At 32.9% G+C, this 16,924-nt stretch overlaps 1 protein-coding gene across 2 annotated transcripts in view; it reads left to right on the top strand.

The window, feature by feature from the left end:
• Positions 1-16,924, top strand: part of KHDRBS2 (KH RNA binding domain containing, signal transduction associated 2) — a 546,662-nt gene that overhangs the window by 77,875 nt on the left and 451,863 nt on the right. For both annotated transcript variants that reach the window (XR_006786163.1, XM_045843530.1), the window contains exon 2: positions 14,263-14,390. Coding sequence is in view for 1 of the 2 variants with exons in the window: in XM_045843530.1 (XP_045699486.1) it covers positions 14,263-14,390 (128 nt within the window). In the remaining variant the exon portion in view is untranslated. The remainder of the gene's footprint in view (positions 1-14,262; positions 14,391-16,924) is intronic.

The following is a 16,924-nucleotide window of genomic DNA, read 5'->3' as shown; positions in this document are numbered from 1 at the left end:
CAAAAATGCAATTCAAGGAATCCTGTCTAACTTACCTATCTTGTCATGGAAATAAAAAATAACTTTTTTTTTGTAACAGATTGTTTTGATTCTGGAATATCTCATGTTTTACTACCATTGAGACTCAGGAATAAAGAGAAAAAGTTTTAACTATCTGAACAGTCCCATTAAATCTGTGAACAACTAACATAAATAAATGCTATAGACGAGAGAGTGCCTGAGGTTGTCTCTCATCCTTTTGGCTCTAAGTATAGTTCTAATAAGTCTCCTGTTTAGGACTATTTATGAGATGGGCATTTTCTCCTACATGTACTAGAAGAATAATATTAACAGCAACAATAGTTTATCAAGTGGTATTCTATGCAATTTATTTATTATTACATTAACCCCCCAAGAGAAAAATATGAAGTAGATAATGCTATCTTCATTTGATTAATGAGGACATAGGGCATAGAGTGGTTAATTAACCCCTCTTATAAGTTAAGAAACCACACTCTTAATGATTATAATATAGAATACAAGCTGTAGGAAAATGAAAGTTAAAACTGGAAAAGAGATAGTGTCACAAAAAGGGAAAACAGCTCAAAGCAAGTTAATGTCAAATATACTGTAGAGGTATAAACTCTATTGAACCTGTCTACTCCTATAGAGATCACATTCTATTTTTGCATTATAGACTTAGACTTAACTCATACTAGAATTAGAGGGGCTCTTCAAATTCATTGAGGAAAATAATGCTCCTTTACAGATAATGAAACTTAGAAGTAAAAGTGCAGACAGGACTTGCACAGGTCAAGTAATAAGGTAGTGGTACATCATGTAATTCCTAGTTTATGGTTATGTATATTTGATAATATTAGTATATTTTAGCTGCCTATGTTCAGCATAGGAATAGTAAAGGAAATAAAGTTCATGTTCTAAGAAGTTATCAACATTAATAACACATGACAAAGAGCAGTTAGAAACTTTTCAACACTTGTTTATGTCTTTTACCTTAAAAAATGGAAAATGTCTGTCTGACAATGTGGGAAGGGGAGTACAAAACAACTGATGAAGTGGAAAGAATATAACAAAAGTTTTACCTTATTGGGTTCCTCTTAAGTGGGTGGTACATTTGTATCTTTATTTAGGAGAGAGGGATCTTAAGATCCAAATTTCCAAGTCCACAGTTAGTCACCTGTTCCCCCTGCATGTTCCTGAGTGAGGGATGAAGATTGTGTCCTTGAACTTGCCTAGCACAATATACTTTCTAGTTTACCATATAATAAGCTATGCCATGTGAGACCTATGGACCCTTTTTGCCCCCCAAGCCTAACTTGAGATTAAATTTAGACTGAGTGGCAACCAGACACTGGCCCCTTCCCCATTAGAGCCAGGGCTTGAATTCATTAAGGATTTATGCTTCGTTGGTGAAGAGAGGTAGAGGAACACTGATTCAAAGGATGAAACATATCTCTACATCTAAAAAAGACCAACCAAAGATAAGTACTTAGTATGTATTTTTTTCCATGACCACATCATGGTGGTGTCAACTGATGGCTGTGGCATCAATGCAACACCAAGAGTAATCTCCAATTTTGGATGTGGTACAAACAGCTCAATTGTAATACAGCATGGCTGTGAGCTCAGTGGTGTTACAGCTCAATTATGAAGCTGCATGGCAGCACGTCTGTTAGGAGACCCTGGAGGGGAGTGGCCTTGAGGCAAGCTGGCCCTGGGGCCAGGTTCCTCTCCAGCCTGGTTGCTCTGCTCTATTCTGTTCTGCTCTGCCTGTTCTCTGCTCTGGATCGGTGAGACTCTTTGGTGTTCAGCTCAGCTCCAGCTGAAGAGACACAGTCTTTAGTCTTCAGTCTTTGGTGGAAAGGGAAAATGTGTTCTCTTAGCTAGAGGGGAGTGTATTTACACAGATGGAAATCCCCATCCCTAGTCCCTGATTGGTTTGTTCTCATGCAAATGGAGTCTCCAAATCCTTGAAGTTTGATCAGTTCAAAAGATACTGTCCTGAATGATCAGAATGGAGCTGCGCTGTGATTGGGCGATGAAGATGTTAGTGTGGATATAGCTGCACAGTTTTGATTGGGCAGGGAAAGCCTTAGTCTTACTTGTTGAAATAGGATTGCAGGATCTCTCTTATGAGAGCTTGTGCAGATGGCAGAAACACTGTAGGAAAGCAGTTCAGTGCAGGAGGCAGGCAGCTTAGCATAAGCTTCTCCCTGAAGTATGGCATGGGTGAGAGGCCCCTGTGTAGAAATGGATGCTAGGCTGTTTTCTTGGTGTTGTTACTGTTTTTTTGTTGTTGTTGTTGTTGTTCTTGTTGTTTCTTTTTAATTAGAGCCCAGTTAGCCACCAGGAGCCCTTCTTAGTAGACATATTCTTTGTCATGGTCCAAACTGGCTAGAAGCCCATTCATAAGTTGAGGCCCAGTCTATTTTATCACATTATTTGCATGGAAATACCTGAAAAGAGGAATAGGGAGGTGAAATGAAAAGTTGAATGGATGAAACAGGCTAGAAACATCATCTTTAACTCTCATGGAATATTTGTTTTCTAATACGGCCCCTGATTGTTTGACCTTGATTCATTGTAGGAGCTTTCCAGGGTTGATTAAAGATGATTAGGGTAAAGGGAAAAGGTTAACAAAGCTTAGAAATCACCACAAACACAAAGCTCATAAATTATATTGTAATTTTCAAAACAACCCAAAAAGATAGAAGGACGTATTTGTACACATATACATGGAATCTCTTTAGTCCTATATATATATTATTGTCATACTTGGATATTCTTTGCATATCAGCAAAAACACTGATGCTAAGGAAGGTGGGGTTCCACTTTATATTTATACCATTTGTAAATATTAAAAATATAGATAATAACTTCTCAAATTAGCTTTGATGTTTGGCTTATCAAAATATACAGATAAGAAATTAGGAATGATATGAACACATTAAGGACTATTTCATGTGATACTTGCAATTATTGGTTACTGAATAATGAACAATTAAAGATAATGTGTTACTTATTTTTCTTCTTCCTCCCAATGATTTATACACAGTGACACTCGCCACAACATTTGCTGAGTGAAAGAAAGGATTGAATGAGGAAGGAGAGCCCTGGAGCATTATGAATGTGAAGCAAGTCATATTCAGTTCTATTTAAATACCTTCTGCTATTGACATATTAGGAATTGTTACCTCCAATGAATAATAGCTCACCTTTATTCAATTCCAGAAAATTGATTTTTAAACACAAGAAATGCCTAATGCAATTAGGCTTTTGAACATCTTGAAAATAAATTAATACAAATTCAAGCACATCTATGTGTAGTATTCCTGTAAAATTAGTCTAAATGGGGAACAAATGCTGATTTAGATAATTATCACAGTAAAAGTAGGCTCAGAAAAGGTCTTTTAATTTGAACCTCGCCTATGAAGCTTGAGCTGCTACTGATTTTCAATTTTGTTTTCTTTTCATTAAGATATCTCAAGGTATCTTTGACAAAAGTGTAATGTCTCATTTTTCCCATAAATATAGGACATGTTCTATTCTTGCTCTGGAAATAAATATAGTTGAATATGAATATGATAAAATCAGAAATAAATTAGAAATGACTATACTCTGCTCATGTTTAACATTAGCAATTCATTTTTAAAAATCAACTATATTGAATAAAAATGTTGAGAGCTTACTTTTCAACATTTTTACATGAAAAAATTAGATTGTATTACACATGTCAAGTCAAAAGCTTCAATCAATTTCCTAAAATCACAGTTAAACAGCAACATATAAGTAATAAAATTTATTTGGTTGCAAAATGCTAAAAAAATAATCACTAATGACCATTGAACAATTAGGCCATTAAAAATAAAGTTGCTTTGAATGCTTACTGCCTCCTTTAGAGGTCACTCTCATTTCCTTTAGGCTTTTCAAAACATGTACATGATATTAAAACCACTCCAGATTATAAAAATGTAGTATTGCCTTTTGTGCAAATAAATATGAATTTTAAAACATGATATTATGTCTTATGGAAATAAGTATGTTTTCCCATGTAAACAATCTAAAAACCATTGTATTGAAAGTCACATATATTCTTTGAAGTTATTATTATTAAAAATCAGGAGACAGTCTATAGAAAGACTTCTGTAGACACACAATCTGATGAGTAGGCCTGATGTAAGCTTATACTTATAAGTTGTCCATTGTAATGGAGTAAAAACATAATAAATGTGATGTGATCTCTGATCTCAAGGAAGTCACAGTTTAATGGAAAACACTTGTAAATGGCATATTACAAGGTGATGAAAGTACTGTATTTTAAAAGTACTGAGTGCTAGAGGAGGCTTGGGATGGAGTAATCATGCAAGTGAGCTGGGGCTATGTTAAAGAGTAGTCCTTCATTGGTCAGAGGAAGGAGAAAAGGTCATAAGCATAAGTCTGAGGCCTTTGAAAGCATATGGTTTGCTTAGGGCATGTGTGAGGATAGAATGCCGTATTTTCCTGAAGATGTCAAGAAATAAATTAGAATGTGGCAAGAGACAATAAAGAAATGGTTTATTAATTTTTAGTGGCAAGAAATACTAAGAATTTCTAAATAAAATCTTTAAAAAATTTAAAAACCTGGATGGCGTAGCGCAGTGGATTAAGCACGGGCTGCAAACCAAAGCATTGCAGGTTTGATTCCCAGTCAGGGCACATGCCTAGGTTGCAGGTCATGGCCCCCAGCAGCCGCACATTTATGTTTCTCTCTCTCTTTCTCCCTCCTTTTCCTCTCTAAAAATAAATAAATAAAATCCTTTAAAAAATTAAAAAAAAAACAAAAGAATTTCACCTTCAGGCAATGAGAAGCAGGTATCAGAGTAGTGACATTCTTTCATTCAACAAAGAAAATCTGAATACTCAGTATGTGTATATATATATAGCCAGGGAATAAACCAAATACAAACAGCACATTCCAGTAACAGGGGAAAATGTGTAGTGCTTAAATCTGTGTTTTACAAAGACAGCTTGAATGTGAAAGATAAGTTATATGTGGGTCTTCAGGCTAAATATTTGAAAGCTTCCTGCCATAGGAGAAAATGATGGCAAAGGGAGGGAGTAGTGGCAGAACACCTGGGGTAGAAAAACTGGATTTGAGAGGAGCTTCAGAGGTAGAATCAATAGAACTTGAAGACAACTGCAGGTAGAGTGGTGAGGACCAGGGAGTACTAATGTTTAAGTGGTTAAGATTTGTGTTCTTGTTTTTGGGTGACTAGGAACATTGTGGAAAGGAATACAGGGAGAAGATAGGCTTTAGAGTTAAGGTGAATTCACTGTGAGGGCTATGAGTTTCATGTATCTTGTAGATTTTAGAGTGTATATGCAAGAGTTCAGATGAAGAGTTCAGATTCAAACTCAGGAAGGAAATTTGGGTTTGATGTTGAAAAGATGAAAGCTGGCACATACGGATTGTGCAAGTGGATGGAGTCCACTGACAGTGTAGCTCAGGTTACCTCAAAGAAAGTGGTTTAGGTCCTAGGTTAAAAAGAAAGGGGGAAATGTTTAAAGGAGCTTCAGTACAGGTAGGTCTCAAGGCGTTGAGCACAGGGTTTAGGAAGGCAGTGAGCCAAAGTAGCTGCAGGGGGAAGCTTCATACTCCACATATTCAAACCCATCCTCTCCACCTATTTGTTCATCAGCCTGCTCCAACAAGTGACTGAAATCATTCTTAGAGCACCAGCACCTTCATCTTGCCAAATCCAATGGTCAAAATTCATTTTTTATTTATTACTAAACTCATTAGGATAAGTCTGTTGATTTTTTTAAATTAGTCTTAAGATACTTTCTGCACTTGAATTTTGTTGCCTATGTTTTTCAGGTTGTGTTCCCTGTCACTGGTTACCCCTTCTTACTTAATTAGTCAAATCCTCCTTCTCTTCCTTTCTTCTGTTCACTGGGCCTATTCTGGGTATTAGGTTTATGCTTCGTAACAAATAGTTGTTATTTCTGAAATACTTGTCAATTCATTCTGGACTTAGAAATGCTGGAATCCTACTATATTGTAGTATACTGATCTTTGAAATTTCATGTATCAGATCTAGAAAGGAAGATAAAAATTATTTTATGTCATACTCTTTCATTCTATTAAAATAATCATTAAATGTTTGATTCTGTATTCAAATACTATGAGTAGAATACATTTTTTACTTAGAAACTAGAAGGTGAACAAGAAATATTACCTTTGATCAGTTACATTATGTAAATATAAGTTGTTCATGCTCCATTTAAAATAAAGAGTTCTAGTACCAGGCAGTTGAACATCATTTGTATTTCAAAGCAGGGAAAAATGGGGGAATATCTGTAGTAGTGTGAACAATAAAAGAAAAGTTGTGTAGTCCACCCGGTGGGTTGTTTGACAGTTGTATGCATGTGTTTGTGTGGGCGTACAGTCAAGAATAAAAGGTTTTCATTTACAAAAAAATTCTCTTCTGAAATGGTCATAAATAAAAAGAAATTTTTACAATTTTGTATTGATTTTTGGTTTTAGATAAACATGAATTTCAAAACAACTCAAATCAGTAGCATTTCCTGTTGTTCTATTTTTATTGTTGTTCAGCTACAGTTGTCCCCATTTTCCCCTCACCATTCTCCCCACCCCACCCCTCTTTGGCTTTGTCCATGGATCCTTTATATGTTCCTTGATGACCCTTCCCCTTCTTTCCCTCATTTCTCTTCAGATCATATAAATCTTTCACTGTTGTTATTTTAAAGGTCACTTATGTTTTATTGATAATAACTTGTTTTCTTCCTAGATGAATTCCATGTTCTTTGCTTCAATACATTTTACAGTTATACCTTGCAAGTAAATGTACTTTTCTCTTATATTACATTAAAATTATTTTCAAAGTCTATTTGGTAATTAAATATATCTTGACTGTTTAATAATTTTTCATAACTAGTTGATCATAATATGATTGTCCATATTTTGAGTTTGTCCCTACTTTTTAAAATTTTAGAATTATTAGTACCTGGAAGTACATGTATATCACTCTCCATGAAGAAATTAAACATAACTTTGTAATTTATTTGACTAAGAATATATTTAGTATTATTTAGTGCATAGTTCTAACAAGTTTGGTTTTATGATTTCGTGGTTAAATAAGTAAATGTACATAGAGGTGGTATAGTGCCACCAGGGAAAATGCTAACTGAAAATAACAGGAGCAAACAAAAAAATAAAATAAACAAATGAGCAACAATTAATTGCAAAACTAAAAAACGTGATCAAATGAATGTTCTAAACATTCACTCACACTCATGCCCAGAACCACGTAGAGGATCAACCTTTTTGTTAGGACAACTTACCTAGAGGCTATCTGTTCTTCTCTTCCTCCCCCTTCACTTCTTGTCCATAGTTGGGGTAGGATGTCTTACCTTCAAGGTTTATCCTCAGTCTGGTTACTGGTGACCCTTCAACTGCAGTCATATAACCAAGTTCTCCTCATTATTCTCTCACTTCAACTATTGCTGTTACATATCTAATCTTTTACACATGAAGTAGACTCTAATTCAGTAGTACTTATTGAATTACTGAAAGAATAAAGCCATTACTCTTATTGACTAGCATGATAGAATACCTGACATACATCAATCATATAGTCCCTGGATCATGCAAATAAATATTTCAGAATAATTCCTTAAAATATGTAAATTTTATTTTAAGGTAATTATGTTAAAAACCCTATTTTCCCATGGATCTTGATAATTGTTATTTTTTTCTGTTTGTATAGATATAAATATAATTCATCTATATTTAAAAATATGAGCCTCTATATTTGCCAATTGCAAAAATAAATGTAAGCATAATAAAATAACTTGTATAAAGCATTAATATATAGATATAGCCTAATATATCAATTTTACAGCTATTAATGATTCTAAATCTTAAGCCAGCTGTATTCTGGAAGTCAGAAAAATACTAGGTAGAAGTGTGTGGGAGGCCACTGCTACTCAACCCACCTAATTTAGGAAGTATGAATTATGATTGCAGAGAAAATCACTTGTGTTAGGAAAGTAGCTTGAATATGAAGGTATAAGTTCATGTATTTGAATAAGATCTCTTTCACTGAAATTGTACTCATTTTTAGAATGAGTTTAATGCAAACTATAAATCATTTCACACTAATTTATGCTTGGAGTTAGGGGATATACTGAACAAACAGGGTAGATATAGGTATAAATATTTGACATTTAACTCAGATTTTATCTGAGGTTATAGAGTATATAATCTACAAATTTATAGCAGATATAGGGATAAATCTTGTATTCAAATAAAATCCCTTTCACTGAAATTTTACTTCTAATTTTTAGAATGAGTTGAACCCAAACTTTAAACTACTTGACACTAATTTATGCTTTAGGTTATAGAATATACTAAATTACAAATATAGCGTAGATATTTAAATTATTTTTTGAAATTATTAGCAGAATAAAGAGCCATTCTTGGTATATAAGAATTATATAGTTTGATTCCTCAGTCCAGCCAATCGCATTCCTCTTTCTCTGTAATGCTTTCTTAACCTGGGGTTGTTTCTGGCTCCCTGTGCAGTGGCATACTGCCTTATGACTCTAGTTCAAAGTTACTTGGTCCTTATAAGTTTAGTATTTTAATACTGAGAATAATAACAAAAAATGATGGTTTTGCCATTTTTCTAAGCACTTTGCTTATATGAACTTATTTAACCATTACAACAAACCAAGAGTTCTTTTCCTAATTTCTGGTTGTGAAAATTAGGCAGGCATATACTGCTTATCTTCTACAGCTTGGGTTTTTTACCACGGTCTGGAACCAATTATTTTGTGCCAGTTACTTCTAGCCTATTGAATCTAGTAGTATTATTTGCACCTCTCTATCTCAAAAATCAATCTCTGTCTCAGTCTGTCTCTCTCTCTCTCTCCCCTCAATCCCTTATTTTCCTCTCATCCTCACTCTCCTTTGACCTGAACATCATATATCTCAGTTCATGTTATAGTATCATATGATTCTTTTATGAAACAGTTTTCCTAATTATAGTTTTTAATGTTTTTTTTCAGTTTTATTGTTTTAGTTTTCATATTCTGAGAACTCTGGTTATGCACGCCTTAGTTCATTTTCACCTGTTTTCTAAATTTTTTCTCAAAACTTTTTAACTATCTGATTTTACAATAGTTCTCAATTCTTTCTTCTGTTTCTATTTCTGTTCTGTTGTATGTTTAGTCTTGATTTACTTTTAGTTCTTCATTTATGAACTAAATTCTGTTTCATTCTTGTATGACAGCTCTGTTTATATCCTCCTCTAATTTAATTGCTTTTTATACAACTCTTTTCTATTTCTGACATATAGTCTGTTATTGCTTTTATAGTTTCATTGCTTTATTTTCCTTCATTTTAATATTATATTTAGTGACTTTCTGCTTTGTTATCATATGTTTCTCGTCTGCTTTCATTTTCTACCAATATGTTAACATTACTTAGTTCATTTTTCTTTTTTGTTTTCTTGTAGTTTACTTGTATGAGGTTTAACACAATCTGTTTCTCTGGTTAATATTTAAATGAGAAAGTTTTTCCTGTTCTTTTGGGAGGTTTCTATCAGGATAGTTCATTCATCTAGGGTTGTGTCCTTTCTTCATGCTCTGTGAGTTTTCTTAAGATAGTTTTTTTTTTTTTGGTCCTCCTCAGGTAGGGACTTTATTTTTAAAGAAGGAAATATTTGTTGTTTTCTCTTGTTTCTAAGATCCTGGTATGCTTGTGCTACCTAAGTACCTACAGTTTTTTGTCATACAGTATATGGTTTCCAGATATCAAGTTTTTTAAATCTTTTATTATCCTAGGTGCTCTGTCTTATTTCTATGATAATTAGTTGAGATTCAAAAACAAAGCCACTGGAGGAAAATGGAAGTTATAGAAACACTTTGGCTCTGTTTGTGGGAGTGTGCCTCATATATTTTGTAGAACAAAATAACAGACAGAATTTTTTCAAATTAAGTATATCCTCTTTTATATACATATTCCAATGAAAGTCTCACACACTCCTTTTTTTCCTTTATATTGAATCTATTTGGGTGATACTGGTTAACAAAATTATACAGGTTTCAGGTGAACAATTCCATAACACACCATCTGTATACTGTATTGTGTGTTCACCACCCCATGTCAAGTCTCCATCCATCACCATTTATCCCCCTTACACCTTCCCCTACCTCCCTCTGCCACCAGTATCTCCAGTAGTCCCACTCTGTTGTCTGTGTCCATGAGTTTCTTCTTATTCTTTCATTTATTTGCTCAATTCCTTCACCACCCCGCTGCCCACCCAGCCTGTCCTCCTGCCAGCTGTCAGCCTTTTCTCTATCTTAGAATCCATCACTATTGTGTTCGTAAGTTTATTTTATTCATTAGGTTCCACATATGCTTTAGATCATATGACATTTGTCTTTTTCTTACTGGCTTATTTCACTTAGCACAGTGCTCTCCAGATCCATGCTCACAAACCTTTTTCATTTCAAGATGGATTCTGAATGAGTAAAAAAGTTTTATTGGTTTATATTCAACCTTTTGCCCAACAAGAGGGAATATAGCCCTTTTCATGTAATATTCACAAGTCCTGACCAAAAATTTATAGTCATTTGGAAAATAGTTTGGAGATTCTTTAAAAAATAAAAAATGTAGTTACCATATGATCCAGCAATCCTGAATCTCTGTATATATCCAAATAATTTAAAGCAGGATCTTGAAGAGATACATGCATACCCATGTTCAATGATACATTATTCACAATAGCCAAGAAGTGGAAACAACCCAAATGTTCAATGACAGATGAATGGATAAAGAAAAGGTGGTATATACATGCAATGGAACATTATACAGATTTTTAGAAGGAGAAAAATACTATCATATGCTACAACATGGATGAACTTCAAGGACATTATGCTAAGTCAAATAAGCCAGTCACAAAAGAACAAATACTGTTATATTTCACTCATATGAAGTATCTAAAGGGGTTAAAATTGTAGGAACAGAAAGTAAAAAAGGCGGTTACTAAGGCCTGGGGGACAGAGAGGGAAAATGAGTTTTTAATGGCTCTAGAATTTCACTTTTGGAAGATCCAAAAGTTCTAGTGATCTGTTGTACAAAAACATGAATATACTTAACACTACTGAGCCATATACTTAAAATGATTAAGATGATAAATAACGTTATGTGTTTTTACCACAACAAAGTTGCCTTCTTACATAGCTTCCATCTGACTTAGACCTGTGGTGCAGATGGTGCAAGGGCAATGACCTGCATGACCAAAGGTTGCCTCTGTTGTAATTTCCACATAATCCTAGTACTGTGGTGGTAACCATTAAAAACGTCAGTAAATGTGAACGTAAATTGTTGAATGAATGTATACATTCACCTACCGATGGTGAAAGGGGAATAGGAAATTCTTAAATCCATGAGGGCCTCTGTATCTTACTGTTAAAAGTACCTGTCTAGTAAAATCTCTGTAGTTTAACATTTTTTTCCAAAAAAAACCCATCCTGCCTTAATATATTGAATATTTTTTCCCAATAATATAGCAGCCAAATTTAAATAGACTATTAAAGTATAAAAAATGCTTTATGACTTCTACATAAAACTATTCAGTTATTGCTGGATGATAATGGGTGCCTTTCGATTTTAACAGATATCTATATTGTCTAAATGTTTCACAAGGAGTGTGCATTAATTATGAGATGAAAAAAGAATGACTTTACAGTAAACATTTAAAAAATGAAGGTACTGTATGTGCCATTTTCCCCAATTTTAACACTAGGCAAGTATATACTGTTCTGTCACTGTGTCATTAACAAATGCAATTACTGAGTTCTTTGTCACGTAGATATGTAAAGGAAGACAAGATAACTCCCTGAAAGTATTAGAAGGGCAAAAGAAACATCAAAAATTTTTAAATGCAAGTGTAGAAATGAACAGAAAGAGCAGTGAAAATGGTATTTCATTCAGCTCTATTTCATGGTGAAAAAGTTATTGGAATTAATCGTCAATGGATCAAATTGGAACCATCTAAAAATGCCTAAGGTTGTAGTTTTGTAGAGAACAAATAACATCAGACAAATTCAATTTATTTTTATGAAAGAGTGATAAGGTGAAACCAGACATTTAATAGATTAGGAATTGAGTGAGCTTCTTCAGTGTGTCCTATGTTACAATATTATGTAGGAAGTACGATATTATGTAGGTGCATGTACCCGAAAGGCACTTATCACAAGTTTATTGTCAGTATCAGAGGATATAATGAATATTCTTTCTTTGTAGTTGTCAGAGTTGTATATGTAATGATTATAGGGTGGATTGAAAGTGTTAAATAGGCAGTGTTTTTTGGTTTAAAAAGACAGTCAAAGTCACTTGTAATTGCTCTGGAGTACAAAAGTAAGAGTCTGATGCCATCATAGGAAGTAGAAATTATAGACATATTACAAATAACCTTCTCAGACAGCTCAGTTTAAGATAATTGTCTTTAGGAAGATTATAGCATATAACTGAAAAAAGTGATTGTAAATGAATTATACAAACTGTGGCATTCATTCATACATTATCTGGTAAGCAATGTGATTTTCAGAAATTTTTTTTTAATTTTACATGGGCCAAAATAATAATATGCCTTAAGATTACTTCCTGGAATGTTACAGGGATTTTATAACAGGAATATGTTTCATCTCTAACACAACTGAAAAAATAATAAAATAAAATAAAAAAACTGACACATTCATATCTTAAGAAGTGCTTTGAAATAGTACAGTGGGGCAAGAGCAAGGAGAAAATAAATATTTATAGGTTATTTTATGGTAATAATAGCTGGCCAATAAACATTAAAAAATAAGGGAAATGAATTTTCCAAGATTTCATCAAAACATCGATTTTACATAGTGAATTCCATGAAATGACTTTAGCTTCATACACATCATTGTGTCTCTACCTCGTTAGATCAAGTCAGCATCATTATCTCAGCTAGACAAATACAAGTTGGTTTCCTTGTTTGCTTGCTCTCTGCTATGATTGGTTTTGCATATTATATCTGGTGTTATCTTCACAAGTAAAAATCAAATATGACTTCCTCCCTCCTGCACCAAAACTACCCCGTGACTGCCCATTATATTCACAACAAAAAAGCAGAAAATGTCACTTGTCTACAGGTACTTACATGATCTGTCCTGTTAACCACCTGTCAAACCTTGAGCAAGTGAAGCTGTTTCTCCATCAGACTGTAAAGCCTGATTTCTCAATCAAGCTCTCATGAATTTATCTTTCTCACATTTCAGGGTTCTGCTCAATTATTACTCCATAAATCTAAAGTAATAGCCCCACTCCTTTATTCAACTTTCCTTTATATTTTAGTGGCTTTATTGTATTTATTTTTACCCCCATACATAAACATGAGTGTGTACATATCTTCAGTTTCTAATTGTTCATATTCCCTATCAGAACATAGATTCCATAAAAGAAGATATGTTTTCTTGTTTTCTGTTCTACATACAGTACTCATATTAGAGATTTGAAAGGCTTGGCAGAATAAATTAATTTTAAAAAGAAAAATATATAAACAGTATACATTTGCTCAAAAATATCCATTTTGGGAATATTCTCATAGGGTAAAATTAGTAATTCCTCTTAAACATGCAGACAGATAATTTTATGTTGATGAATGTGAATGATAGCATTTACATATTTAATCCTTTATATAGCTTTTCTGTGACCCCCTTTTTAATTGCTTTTAAGTTTAGTTACAAAATATATAACATTCTATTAATCTTTACTACCTTAACTTAGGTAATAGATGATTACTATTCTTAATTACTTTTTTAGTGATAATTCTGAATAAAATAATACATATAACCTTAAAGTACATTTCATTCTATTCATTGCTCCTAGGAATTATGTTTGCTTAGATCATTTAATTTCACAATGCTTAGATATTTTAAATAGCAAAGGACATGATTCTTCTTTATATGTTGTTTGAAGATATTAAAGTTAATTAAATGCATCATCTGTTTCAAAGAAGACAGTCACATCTTCAGTGACCACTTTTTAATTTTAATTGACAGAGGTTGTCTTATATCAGTAGCAGCATTCATTTGGCTGTTAATGAGGTATTTCAGTCCTTTGTAAAGATTCTTCAAAATCTTAAGAAGAGAAATAATAACAATCAGCATATTTACAGTCACTTTTTATTTCACTTATTTTTTTCTCATGATTTTTTTCAGAAATTGAAAAATTTCAAGGTTCTGATGGAAAAAAAGAAGATGAAGAAAAGAAATATCTTGATGTCATCAGCAACAAAAACATAAAGCTCTCAGAAAGGGTACTGATTCCTGTGAAACAGTATCCCAAGGTATGGCATTATATGCTTTGTTCTCATAGAGTTCAGAAGAAAATGATAAAAATAAGACTATATATTTTATTCATTGATTTTAGTGAAATAAATATCTAAAGTTTCATTATATAAGTATGCACAAATATTTGATAACTGACATTGAGGGAGAAAACCTATTTTAAAGTACAGTGATGAGTGATTTTCAACTGAAGCTGATAACATTTTTGTTTCTGTAAATGTGGGAAGCATAATTAGATATTTTAATCATTTTTTTACATGTAAATGGCTCAATATTTGTTCAAATATGCACACTCACTTGATTATGCTTTGGTTCATATTAAAACATATATTCTTATAAAACAGAGTAGACTTTAGAATGATACTAAATATGTAGTATGAGCCAATTTGTAGGGAATTATTATAACTAGGAAAGCAGTGTAGTTTTCTTAAACCCTTGGATTGTAACTATCAGGAGGCTACATAAAAATAATTATGATATCGGCCCTAGCCAGTGTGGCTCAGTGGATTGAGTGGCAGCCTGAAAAGCAAAGGGTCATTGGTTTGACTCATATTCAGGACTCATGTCTGGGTTGTGGCCCAGTCCCCCCAGTAGGGCAGTGTGCGAGAAGCAGCCACACATTGCTGTTTCCATCTCTTTCACCCTCTTTTCCCCTCTGTCTAAAAATAAAAATAAACAAAAATATTTTTAAAATATAAAAAATAAAACTTAAAAATTATGTATTGTTCTCTTCAAAATACTTTTTTACTAGACATTTTATCACATGAGGTTTGTATCACCAAAATCAGGATTATAAAACAGCATGCAGTGGCATGATTTTGTCAGTTATATTTATAAATTCCAATGGGCGTAAAGAGGTTTTTATTTTTTTAATGTATTAAGTACTTAGGCTAAAAATGGAAACTTAAATATTCAAGCTGGTAATATACTTTCAGAAGAGTGAATCTAAGCAAGGGACCATGTAATTATCTGAATAATAAAGATTACAGACATAAATACTGTAGTTTACCAATTGTTTTCTAATATGATAAATTTTAGTAAATAAAAATTAAATTTAGTAAATTTTAGTAAATAAAATTAAGTAGAGTGTTGTGTTTATAATTATTTCAAATAGGGATAAAACTGTTGCAGCCCACCAAACCATGAAATTTAACTTTTAAATAAAGTTTTGGACTTTTGTGGTTATTTTTTTTTGGCTAGGCCTTATTGCAAGAAAGGTGCATTCTATAGATATAATTTTCACATTAAATTTTATTAGATTTACTTTACAATCACATTGCTTCAAATATTAAATTGGGAAGTCATAGAAACATACATGAAAATTTTTACATAGTAATGAAATATAGTTGAAATATTAGATATTAAGAAATGTGTTCCTTTTACTAAGGAACATGATTAATTACCCAATTATAGTGTAGAGTACAAGTTTCTTTCCTTCAATCATATGTTTAAATAGTATATAACTTGGTGCTGTTTCTCAGAATAACACTTGTTTATTCTCTGTACATGGGAAAGTCAGTGACAAACTCAATATCTGCTTCTCAGTAAAGTGCAGCTTTATGTCTTTGACCAAATTAGGTTGTCAGGTAGTGGAAGGCATTTCAAGTTCAGATGGCTCTTCAAGTGACAATATGTGTGATTTTATGCCGAATAATACAGTAGTCTATTTTGATTCATAATGATGAATATTGACACAATATTTTTCAATTTATTTTTATGCATTTATTTTTATCCTCATCCGAGGACATATTTTTCATTGCTTTTAGAGAGAGAGGAAGGGGGAAAGAAAGGGAGAAGGAGAGAAATATTGATGGGAGAGAGAAAAGTATCCATCGGTTGCCTCTTGTACATGCCCGACTGGGAATCGTACATGCCCGGGAACAAACCTATAACCTTTTGGTCATGGGATGACACTCAACCAACTGAGCCCCACTTGAGCCCAGGGCTCAATTTATTTCTTTATTTAAGAATAGTTGGTTATATTAGTTTTAGGAGTATACCATAGTGATTCAACATTTTTATACCTTACAATGAGTAAGGTATACATTACCACTAGTTCTAGAAGCCATCTGTCACTGCATAACCTCATGAAAATATTGACTATACACAGTATCTCGTGGCATTTAATTTTTGTGAGGTTTAATTTTCTAATTTATATGAAGATGATCAAACAACAAAACTGCCTATTCATATTGAAATAAACCATATCTCACTGGCAGATTGTTGTGTCTTTAGAATTACAGAATGTTTAAGCTGGGACTAACCTTGGAAATCATAGAATACATAAAGCTTTCACTTTCCAGATGCAGTAATGGGGAGATCATGAATTGATCTAAGACATGTCTCTGATACAGATGAGGATACTTAGATTACTCTTATTTTAGATTCTTCAGTTTTTGTGAGCCATTATATTTTTAACTTGACTTATAATGCTCACATATTTGTATTACATTTCCATGTAAAAATGGAAGAATGTGAAAATGATAACCCCTAATAATGAATAGTTTTCTGTAATGTGTTCAAATCACAGTTT

This window comes from Phyllostomus hastatus, unplaced genomic scaffold (genome assembly GCF_019186645.2).
Source record: "Phyllostomus hastatus isolate PE091 unplaced genomic scaffold, TTU_PhHast_1.1 phas_contig_40, whole genome shotgun sequence".
NCBI classification, from domain to species: domain Eukaryota; kingdom Metazoa; phylum Chordata; class Mammalia; order Chiroptera; family Phyllostomidae; genus Phyllostomus; species Phyllostomus hastatus.
The sequence above is the reverse complement of the archived record's forward strand: the minus strand, read 5'-3'. Positions and strand labels throughout refer to the sequence as shown.